We start from the raw sequence: 11,910 nt of genomic DNA on the forward strand, positions 1-11,910 counted from the left end.
GTAATGAGGTGAAGCATATTGAAAATCTGAAGGGGTCACTTTCAACCGGACGTTGACTGCATTTGTCTTTGGGAAGTTCGAATAGTAAAATTTCAGTGCGAATCGAATCGAATAGCAAACACTATTCGAAAAATATTCGAAATTTCGAATATTCGCACACCCCTAGTTCTTAATGTTTCCCCTTGCAGTTGTTACTTGAAGCCCATTTATATAACTTAGGTGTGTGACTCAAAGATATTGCTGTGATAGTGTTGTGGAAGATTTATCTAAAATGCAGCAAGAAAATGTAACGATCGTTAACTGTTGTTCTAATTCTGGTGCTTGCACAGTGTGCAAGTCTGCTGAGAATTAAAGCTAATAGAGACACAAAAACCTCAGTGTTTATTATCAACAGAGTTTTGCCACTTCTCATAAGCTGAAAGTTGGAATAATAACAAAGAAGCTTATAAGGATGCCAAGCACCTTGAAGTAAGCAGTGGAAAGCAAATCGATAGCATTTGAGAGATAGGAAGATGGTGTGCAGACTAGAGTAAATGGAAAAACTAGGTGATATTTGATATTGAATAGGCGGGCAGGTCATGTAGTGCTTGGAAAACTAGAAACCATTGTTAAAGGGGCCATGACACCCAATTTTCGATCATAATGTGGATTAATCCTTGTGCATTCACAAATAAGCTGGCGAAATTTTAGCGCATTTGGTCGAGCACTTAATTTATAATCGAATATTTTTATAAACAGGCCAGCGGCTCGAGAGTCAGGCAACACTGGTGCACTCGCGAGCCGTGACGTAACGAGCAGCTAGCTGTGCAAGCGTCTGCATCGCGGCGAACGATATTGTTCCGTGGTCAGCTGCATGTGATATTAAGATATTTTAGCTTTCTTCAGCTTGGCACTGAAGTTGAACGATTTGCAGCGGCTGAAACTTTGGTAGAAGACGACAGCTCCGTTCAGTGCTTCACATGACGTCACACGCGCCATTGCAAAATGGCGGTCGCCGGCGGTGGGCGGGGTTTACAGCTGGCGACTTCTAGGGCTTGTTTTCCACTGAAATATTCTTTTAGGGCCCACTTTTGAAATGTGTATAGGCATAATAGAGCCTCTACTTCTAGTTTTCGCTGAAAACCACAAATCTTTGGGCGACCGTGTCATGGCCCCTTTAACAGAGTAACAAAGTTGGTACAAAATTAGTGAAAAGCTCGAGGGACTGGATTAGGGAATGTACAGGCTTTGAATGTAACTAGCTGGCACAGGTATGCATGCTGATGTCTAATAGTGTTCTCGCGTGTAATGGCACTTCCAACTTTCCTGCTCAGATTCTTCAGTACGACATGTGGGGTGTGACGCCGACAGATCTGTGGGACTGGGCAGCACTCAAGGAAAAGATTGCAAAGTAAGTGCTAGTACAGCTGTGGTTATTGGGAAGTTACGCGTGGCACAGTGTTGTCCTATGGTTGTGACAGGCCTTTGTTGAGTTGCTCAACAATGAAACTGCCTTTCATTCACTCGCAGGCACGGTGTCAGAAACAGCCTGCTTCTCGCTCCCATGCCCACGGCTTCCACGGCACAGATTCTGGGAAACAACGAGTCGATAGAGGCCTACACGAGCAACATCTACACGCGGCGTGTTCTGTCTGGAGAGTTTCAGGTATGTGTGATCATTTAAGGGGAGACGCGGGTCAAAAAGTCGCAGTTTCCCGAAAAAATTTTGGGTTTTTTTTTTTTTTTTTTTTTTCAGCTGTATTGCACGAGAGATTATCTAAAAAGGCTTCCAAGTGAGCAGCGGTGACGCGAGAAATGCGCAAAAGTCGTGAAAAATGGTGTAGTTCGCGTCCTTCTGTTCCGAAAATGACGCGATGCCCGCCATTTGCAATCTTGCCCGCATGCAGCGTAAAGCTGTCTTCTCCACAATCCACCAGGGGTTAGTCTCGTATCTTCACGCAGAATAAACAAAAAACGTGAAAAACAACGCGTACGTCGAGCGTTTTGAATTTCGCGGCACGCAGCGCGAGGCTGCCATTGGACAGCGGCGCGCTCCACCCCCTTTCACCCTCCTATCTCTCCGGCGAAAGAGCGAAGTCTCAAACGCCGCAATCGAGCTGTTCTTCGTTTCTTCTGTATTTTCGTGCCATGGCAAGCCCTAAAAAGCGCAGTTCTGATGTTCGAAAGTTCAGGACTCGCCACAAGTATAGAGGGAAACTGCGTCGGACACTTCCCCAAGCGGCAGCGATGGACGATGCCCCCGACGCTACGATATTGGATAGGCCTAACGCCGACACCTAACCCCGCGACAGTGGTTGTGAAATTGACGCTGCTGTGGAATTTATCAGTGCATCCCAAAAGAAGATTGGATTCTTCGAGAGTGAGCCTAGACCGGTAGGTGCTCCTACAGTCAACGCGATGCTTTGAGAAATCGGCGCACTCACGGCACTTGTGGCGGGTTCGGCATGCCCAGCTTGCCGCGAACGGAAGCTCAGCATCCGAGAGGCGGCTGGAAAGCGCAAAGGACTTTTGGCATTCCTCGAACTGTGTTTGAAAATTCCAATTGCCCCGAGTCTACGCTTTCGTCCACGCACACGTCGAGGCTGATTGTGGCCCAATTTGATGTAAATAGTGATTTTTCTGATAAATGCCATCTTCTCAAACTTTCAAACTTGTTTTTCTCATTTTCATTTTTTTCGACAATTTCACGTTTTGCGGGCTGCTTTTTATAAACTTATATTTATTGTATAGTAACGAAACTTGGCGCACATATTCTTCAAGGCATGTAGAATGCCAATATCTACTTGAAATTGCAATATCTATCAGCATTAGTTGTGAAAATATTCGGTTACAGTTTCAAAGGAGATTGAAAATATTCAGTTACAGAGTACAATTTTTTTTTCTTAGTTCCATTATCTCTGCGGAATATCTGGATAGATATTGGCACTTTACAGTCTAGAAAGAGTCAAATAAGATTCAACACAATACTTTTACTGAAGGTTTAGTACATAAGAGAGTTCCCGCAAAAAGTGTAACATTTTGCCATTGTGTATGGCATAACTCGACAACTGTAGCAGCTACATGAAAAGTATAGACATATTTGAAATCTGCATGAAAAACTATACGTATAACAGAATTTTCAGGTCTCTATTACATGAAATAAAAAAAAAGTTGTTTCGATGAGCGTCTCCCCTTAAATAAGAAGTGTGGTTAAACTTGCATTTCGCAAGCTGAAATTTGCTTCTCAGGGGCTGTGAATGAAATCAAAGAAAACTTGCTGACAAATCAATCATTAAACTGAAGGTCACTGAAGGCAATGTAGCAATTTTTAGTCCTTTTTGAAATATTAACCGCCACTTCACGAAAATTCAACTAGAGGGTTGTCTCCTCTGAAGAATGCACTTGCTTCACCTTGATTATGTGACCAGGCTGTATGATGGTCCTAGCTGAGGAAGGCCCCTGCCCTAGATATGTTAAGTTTCAAAGAAATTATCGTCATAACTTGTTACAGAATAAGGGTGGAAGAGGCAGAGGAAGACAATGTCTTCAGAAAATTACATATTGCGCATTTCTTGGCCAATCAAAAGTTATGAAGTTACCGGTATTTACCGGCGTATAAGTCTCACCTTTGTATAAGATGCACCCCTACTTTTTACAACTTTCGCGGGGAAAAATATTATATATGACTCGCCTCTGTATAAGGTGCACCTGTTTAAAAACTCTGTCAACGTGGTAAAATACGACGACGCATGCAGAGTACGTTTATTGCGAAATGCGTAGTCACGCAGTACGTTGAATATCTGTAAGCAGCAGTATAAAGCTTGTAAATAACACTGTCCTGAGGCGCAGAAAATCAATATTTATTCTACTGGATTCAAAGCCACATCCTCCAGCACAATGTCAAAAGTTCTTCCGCCTTGGTTGGCAGCATCGCTGGGTTGCCGTTTTCAGCCTCTGAGTAACTCTTTTACGCAGCATTGTAAGCACTGTTGTGTCGAAAACGTGGAAATTGTCTTGGCATTCTTGCGCTGTTGTGAATCTTCAGCCTATACTGTCTATTACATTGAGATTGCAGGTTTTGTTCCCAGCCACATTCTTACAGAAAAACTTCTGGAATCGTGGTTCATTCGCCGTGATGCGTCGGCTTGCAACAACCTGAGGATGCCACTGGCATAGGAGGCGAAACATCTACAGTGAGCTCCCATTAAGAGGAACTCGGTTCAGATGAATTCTCGCTTATGCCAAACAACAGAGAACCATTTGTTTGGTTTCCCATAGACTCAATGCGAAAAAAATTCGCTTAAGACGAACCGCCCAACTGTACTCTTCTGTTAAGATGAACTTTCGTGGTGATCGACAACGCTGGCGATTCTGTCTGCGAAACGAACACTGCAGTCTTGGTGGAGCATTCAGGCGACCGAGACAAAGCAAAAAAGAAAAAAAGGTGCTTCTGGGAGCGAGATAAATGAAAAAGAACTGTCGGCGGATAAAGCCATAAAGCCTGTATCCCCCTCACCCTCAGCCAGTGGGTGGGAGAGGTGCGGGCTTTATCAGCAAAGAAAGCAACAAAAAGGGTAGGGTAATTACAACTGGGACCCCCAAGCCATTGCGGCGTTTTGTATACCCCCCCCCCCCTCCCCGTTCTTCTGTTTCCCAGCTGGAGTACAAAGGAGAACAGAACACATGAGCTTGGGGCCCCTCCGCCCCTCCACTGCGGTCAGAGGGGCAAACACAAGGGGAGTGAAGGGAAAAAAACAGAAAAAGCGACGGGTCCGTCAGAGGGGTCAGGTGCATTGTCATCGCCATCATACAATGGCGGCCGAGCACACTTTGTGGTCAGTTCGCATTGGTGCGCGTTGTATCTGTTTCCAGTGAAGTGCAAATTGTGATGAGCCATTTTGATTATGGAAGTGCACGACAAGAGAAGGCTATTTTGTACACTGAATATAGCTGCGCCCTGTCTTTTTCGTGTGCGCGAGGCTTGTGACCGTGAGTAGCGCAATGGGATATCTTCAGCTGCATGTCGATCAGGAAAAGTTATTACGGGCCTAAAGCGGGAAAATATCCGGACCTCGAAGAAAACCTTGCAGGCCTTCTTAAGCAACTCAGCGTATCAGGACTTTGTCGAGGCAACAGCACGCCACCGAGGCGTATCCAGAAGCGATCGTAGAGCCAGCAAAACAGACTCACAGAAGAAAAGGAACTGCCAGGACAATAAATTTACATTATTTGAAGGAAAATTGTGCTTCTCTCTCTTTTGTAAGCGTCAACATAGGAGCGTGCTACAGTTTTATCATTAAAATGTGGTAGCAGTATCTCCATGAAATTTTTATTTTTGGACCCGCGAAATCAGGTGCTTGTACGATTCGTGTAAATACTCTGCTTGTAGTTTCTATCTAGATGAGCCAAATAAATGCTTTTTCTTGTCTTTTTTCCCCCATTGTAAGTCTACTCCAGTCAGTGTTTTCAAGTAACATATTTAGATGCACTTGGCATGTTAGCATCTCTTTTTGGCGGCACTTCTGATAAGCCGAACTCCTGATAAGACGAACAGATGACCGTGGTCCCTTCGAGTTCATCTTAACGGGAGTCTACTGTATATCATTTTGTTAACATTTGTTGTGTTAAGTCGGAGTAAACCTTTTACAATCAGTTCCAAATAAGTTTTAAATAATTGCTTCGCTAGTTCACGGTATTTCTGGCTCTCAGCCGTTCCGCGTGCTGCTGCTTTCTAGTCGCCTGTCAAACATGATTAGCTTGAACCCTCGGACAAAGGAGACTATAAACTTGGCGTCCTAATGCTCCACCAGTACGCCAAGAACAAAAGCAGCTCAAGTGACAAAAATTATATATATGCCGAAAAAAAAAAAAATACAGACGTGAACTTGGCAAGCTGTTCAGTTGCAACATGATTGATTTTCGACATGTAGCTTACAAGTAAACTTGAAGTTACATTAAAGACCAACCTTTGACTTCGGTCTTCTGCAATCCTCTTAGCGACCTCCTCTCCTAAACTGCGAGCGGAGCCCTATTACAGAAAGTTGAAAGATGGAAAGTTAGAAAAAGTAGACAGCGTTTAATGTCTGCCTTTAACGAGTGTTGCTGTTGGATCATTTTTTACAAAAACAGTAGGAACTGTAATGGTATTTCCCGTTACAGTTACAAGTTACTGAAAAAGGTAACGTGTTACTAGTAACTAGTTACTGTCCAAGACTGATTCGAACTATTCGACTTGATATTATTCGACCAAATCGCTATTCGCTTCGAACCAGAGTTGCCAGATGCTACCGAGCTAACAAGCAAGTAAACATCACAAAATAAGCCCAAAAAAAGCTGCACGACTCTTGCGAACAAGAAGCTCAAAAGAAGCGGAAATTCAATTAATTTTCCCATTCTTGAAAACATTTTATGTATAATAAAAAATGTCACTTAAATACAAAGGGGAGTTGAAAAAATGTTAATTATTTTATACAGCGAAAATATGCGCAACTATGAACGAAAGCATGTATTTACTTTTTAACATTGTCTCCAGGGTCGTTTCCATTCGGTTGAATGCACCTTTGCCAGTGCATGATTAACATTACTTGTTAGTTCCCCCGACGCATGCTTGACTTCAACACTCAACTACTCGAAGTCATCGACAAACGCGCAATTGGTGAACGTGATGAATCAATAAAATAACTATATTTACTGGAAAAAGGCAAAGCCCGAGAAACGTGCTAAGCGACTAGGCGAAAAAAAGAAGCCCAAATCTGCCTATTATAAGCGGAACTGGCAACTCTGCTTCGAACCTCTAATTTACTATTGGCCCACCCCTAGCAAAAACATCTCAGTACATAGGCTTGCCTGAGGGCACATTAAGAAGCTAGCTGGCCAAAGTTAATCTAGCTCCTGTACTTCTGCACCTCTGGTATGTAGAGTGCGATCGATAAAATCTGCCTCTTCTCATTCAAATTTTGCTTGTTGATAATGCTCACTGGCATTTTACCTGAAAAGGGTATCTCGAAAGGGCATTTTATCTGTATACTACATTTCATGCGTGTGGAGTCACAAGAATGAGCCATTTTGTTGCAGCACTTTTGGGGCGGTTAGAGCAGGGCGCTTGCTCTTTTTTTTTTCACCCACAGGTCGTCAATCAGCACCTTCTCAAAGACCTCACAGACAAGGGCCTGTGGAATGAAAGCTTGAAGAATGACCTCATCGCCAACAATGGCTCTGTTCAGGTATGTTTAAAGTCTTCTTGCACTGTGCAGTCAGCTATAACAGGCTGTAACTTTCTAGTAAATTAGCATTTTATGGTTTATTTGTCTGTGTAGACAACCATTTATGCCATGGCTTTGTGCAGCGCTGCGAAGGGCAGTCTTGCCGGTCTCATACCCGGCTCTTGACGCATATTTTCTATGTATAACAGTTATAAAAGCAGTGTATTTTGATGATGTACAGTGGTGTCTGTATAATTGATGTGTAAATTAGTTATGCTTTATGGTCATTGTCTTACTAAACACATTTTTGAAGCTATTATGTTGTAAATTTGGGCACTTTAACGAATAGCTTTGAATTACCTGGCTCGCTTACTATTGCCAAGGCAAACCACAGGGTCACTGTTGGCTTTAGCTGAAGTGTATTGCAATGTAGAGCCGGCTTTCAAGAAACCTTAATTTGATCTTCGCTCATTTGTGTCGTTGAAGGAGTGCCTTTTGTGTACAGGGACGCTAAAGAGAAAAGTGAGTTTTCTAGGCTTGTGCGAATAGTAAATTTTAGGTCTGAAGCGAATTCGAAGCAAATAGCAATTTGATTGAATAATTTCAAAGCGAAGTCGAATAGTATATATTTCATATTATAAAGAAAATCTAGTAGATTTATAATGACCCAACTAACCTGCACAATAATTTTTAAGTTGAAACAAGGCATATGCAAATGTCATTCTTTTTGGTTGAAAGGGAAGTGGAAGCAACTTCGAGTAGCAGCGGGATTGAGTTTCGGTAGAATGCAAGTGATAACCTGTAAAATACGTTTTAAAATTTACTATACTTAGAGCATATAAGCCTAAGCTTTTAAATTTAATTATTAATCTATGTGAGGGTAATATAGTAAAACCTCATTAATTCTACCTCGGTTATTTCGAAATCCCACATAATTCGATGGATTTCTGCAGTCCCCTATTTCGCAATGTAAATTTGAGTGGATAATTTGAAGCGGCGGTCAGTACCAGCCCGGTAAATTCGAAAAATTTAGGTGCCATGTGCCAATTCTCGATCCCGATTTCGCCGCAAATCCGTAGAAACGATGGCCCTTAGGAGCCACAAGGCAATGCAATGTAGCAATGCTAATGAGTGACAAGTTGAGCACCCCAGCCTCGCTGCTGCCAGTGCAAGAAAAAAAAAGTTTCGTGGTCAGCCTCTGGAAAAGGCGTGCTTCACTGCAAGACAGTGGTGACACGTGGGCAGCAGGACGCATGCTTCTCGCAACGTCAGCGCGTCATGATTTACCCATTCTTTCTGGGAAAAAATAAAGAAATTAATAAAGGACAATCTGACGGAATTCGCGTCATATGCGAACCTCTGATTGGCGGTTGTTCCGGCAATTTGCGCACTTGCACTGCTGGCGGAGTACTTGTCTGCAACGCCTACTTCGAAAACTTCAGTGATCAACTTTTACACCCAGAACACATCACGAATTCCGTCACACTGGTCATTATTAAATTTTTTATTTTACCAGAAAGAATGGGCGAATGGTCGCATCATGACTGGCCGACGCTGTGAGGACAGGTGGCATGCTGCCTGCGTGTCACCACTGTGTTGCAGTGAAGCACGTCTTCTTTTTTCGCAGGCGCATTTCACTTAACCATAAGACTTTTTTTTTTTTCTTGCGCTGGAAGCAGCGAGGCCTGCAGTTTCCTCGGTTTAGCGGAAAAATTGGGACTGGGTATTGCTGGAAAACATAAAACCCTTGGAGCCGCAAACTAGCAGGCACAGCAAATGACCACCTCTGATTACTTTCAGTAATTGAAAGTTCCTTGCATCCCGGTTTTTTGTTTGGTTAATTCGAAAACCCGCTTAATTAGAAGATTTTTCACAGTCCCAGTGACTCTGAATGAACGAGGCTTTACTGTATGTTTATTTAACCTTGAAGTGTGGCTTCGTGGCAGTGCAGATTTCCCCTGGATAGGTGTATTCACAGTAAAGCACCCCTCCAATGCAGTGAAATTACCTTTACAGGGAGTTACATGCGGTTTATAATATGCCTATTTGTTCATTTCGAATACTTCGAAATTTTCTCGAATTTAAATTCATGTTGAAACGAATGCGAATACTGTAATATTCGTTAGAATAGTCGAAGCACTTGAATATTCGCACAAGCCTAGATTTTTCTCATATTAGTAAATTGACACCAAAAACATCATGCTTGTTGTGAGAAGACGCTTGGTAAGCAAGTGTGGGTGGCGATGTGGCAATGCCACCTTGAAGCTCCCACACCAGTCGCCGTGACGTCATAGATTTTGACAGTGTCTACTGGGGCCTATGTAGTTCCTAATCGGTAAAAACAAAGTGCATTGTCTTCTGAGGGGGCCAGAGACTCAGCATACCTAGTTTCAGGAAATTTTGTTGGGCCAATGTCGCCAAAATACGAAGAAACACTTAGAAATCCGTGACATCACTATCGGAGATTTTGCCGGGATATATAAAAGTGAAACATTTGACGTTGAGTTTCTGATCTATTAATGAAGCTATGGTGGTGAAATTAATGGCACTAGAGTTTTCAGAGTATAATTTATCAGTCTAAACTAATTTGCTTCACTTTAATGTCCCATTAAGTAAAGACATTAACTTGTAGCATTAGTCGCAGTTGTTTGGCTAGGTTTTGACACGTGCAGAACATGCCCCTTTGTTTGAAAAGATCACATAACAACATTGTACAACTTTGACTTTATCACTTCCTCACAGAACTTGGACATCCCTGAAGACCTGAAGGCTCTCTACCGCACTGTGTGGGAGATTCCGCAAAAGAACGTGCTGCGAATGGCCGCTGACCGTGGAGCTTACATTGACCAAAGCCAGTCGCTTAACGTTCACATAGCCCAGCCCAACTATGCCAAGCTGACAAGCATGCACTTCTATGGCTGGAAATTGGTAAGACTGTTGCCATCTGGTAATGCATGTTTATTGTGGCATAATCTACCGGAATTGGTGATAGCCGTCAAGAGCAGCCAATGATATATCAGGATATACCAGTGGTGTTCCTTGTCCGATACGCCTCGGACTTTTCTGAGCAGTTTGCTTTCATTTTCAACTGCTGCGTACCACATTTACTCTAATGTAACGAGAGTTTTTTTGTCCCAGATTTTTGCTGCCTGAAGTCGACCCTCACATTACAATCGAATAGCAGAATTCAAGTTGTCTAAAAAGTGCAATGATGCACACAGTTATTTTATTTTTGTTTTATTTCTTTCTTCCTGGACGCAATGAAAAGTCACCCCTTGCATTACAATCGTGGTCACATTACAATGTAGTAAATACGGTAGGTTAGGAAATAAACCTGAAGCATAAGCCTAACTGTGCAAGTCCTACAGGTATTTTCTGCCACAAGAATTGCAACTTAAGTGCTCCTGTATGTTCTGCTGTTGCAGATTATGCTCACTTTAAAAAATTTAGATTGTTGAGAAGTGAAATTGGAGGCAGTTATAGTGAGAAATTTTGTTTAGAACACAGTGTCCTTTTTTCATTTCATCCAAATGAAATGGGAAGAAATAGTTTAAGATACTGCCAAAAGCAAACATAACTTTTGAAAGTAGATTAATTTTGCTTGCCTTAGCTCCCTGAGCACCCCTTTTTTTAGCGAATCGAATTGATGTGCACAAAAATTATTTCTGGGTGTGTCCAGCCAAGTTTGTGACAAGTTTTCTGTATTTCTTTGAGTTAGTATAACCTGTGTGTAAAGCAAGTAAAGTACACTATTTCTGGCATGCTATTGCTCCTTATCTAACATTTCCACTCAAATTGCAGGGCCTGAAGACTGGTATGTACTACTTGAGGACGAAGCCAGCAGCCAATGCAATCCAGTTCACAGTAGACAAGACTGCACTCAAGAAGAAGCAACTCGATGGCATCGCCTGCTCGCTGAAAAATAAGGACGAGTGTCTCATGTGCAGTGCATGATCTTTAGGAGCTATATTGAGGTTCTGGATTACCTCGTACCATGGAACTTTACTTTTTTTAACTGCATTGGAACATTTTGTAAATGCGTCATGCACTTCACGCGTCTCGACAGTACTTGGCAAGTGCCTGCCAAATAACGATTTGTTCATTTAGCAAGGTTCCTTTCATGCATCTTCCAAACGTTTTTCATTTCGTGTAGTGCGTAACGTACACAGTCCAGGTGTGTTGCTCTCATTGTGTTTGCACATTTCTTTTCTGAGTTTTTACTAGGACAACCATAAGCCATTGCTGGGCATTTATCTCACTTGTTATTGCATTATGACCGAAGTTTCTTTGGGCATTCTTTGCAACTTTTTAAAAACATTTGTCGCGCGACGTCTTCATAGACATCCCGGTTATGTGATAAGCCATACACTGAATAACATTAGAGTTGATGTAGGCATTTTACTTGAGCCAAGTTTAGTTTTTCTTTTTTGTTGCCGTACATATATATAATGCAGAAGGGAAAAGAATGTTCTTAAAAGGCAAACGTTTTGAAAGCTGTGATTGACAGTTCACGTCTTTTAAGTGTTCACTACAACATTGTTCATGAACACTTTATCACTGCCTGTGCGCACTGCAACTGAGCTTTGTTGTGCATTCAAGTATGTCTTTTACACTTGCGTTCAATATCATTATGCACCAAATGCCATTTACAGGCATTTTACTTGCTTACTTTTACCATTTTTCATTTTGGTGTTCATCAATCGAACAGTAAAGAGATTTTCCCAAACCA

The 11,910-nt window shown here is 42.2% G+C and overlaps 1 protein-coding gene across 1 annotated transcript in view; it reads left to right on the plus strand.

The window, feature by feature from the left end:
• LOC119382637 (ribonucleoside-diphosphate reductase large subunit) overlaps positions 1-11,869 on the plus strand; it is a 30,460-nt gene extending 18,591 nt beyond the window's left edge. Inside the window, exons 14-18 of the mRNA XM_037650429.2 lie at positions 1,314-1,390; positions 1,510-1,645; positions 7,107-7,202; positions 9,924-10,109; positions 10,983-11,869. Of these exons, the coding sequence (XP_037506357.1) occupies positions 1,314-1,390; positions 1,510-1,645; positions 7,107-7,202; positions 9,924-10,109; positions 10,983-11,135 (648 nt within the window). The 3' untranslated portion in view covers positions 11,136-11,869. The remainder of the gene's footprint in view (positions 1-1,313; positions 1,391-1,509; positions 1,646-7,106; positions 7,203-9,923; positions 10,110-10,982) is intronic.
• Positions 11,870-11,910: the final 41 nt, after the last annotated feature.

This window comes from Rhipicephalus sanguineus, chromosome 2 (genome assembly GCF_013339695.2).
Source record: "Rhipicephalus sanguineus isolate Rsan-2018 chromosome 2, BIME_Rsan_1.4, whole genome shotgun sequence".
Classification (NCBI taxonomy): Eukaryota; Metazoa; Arthropoda; class Arachnida; order Ixodida; family Ixodidae; genus Rhipicephalus; species Rhipicephalus sanguineus.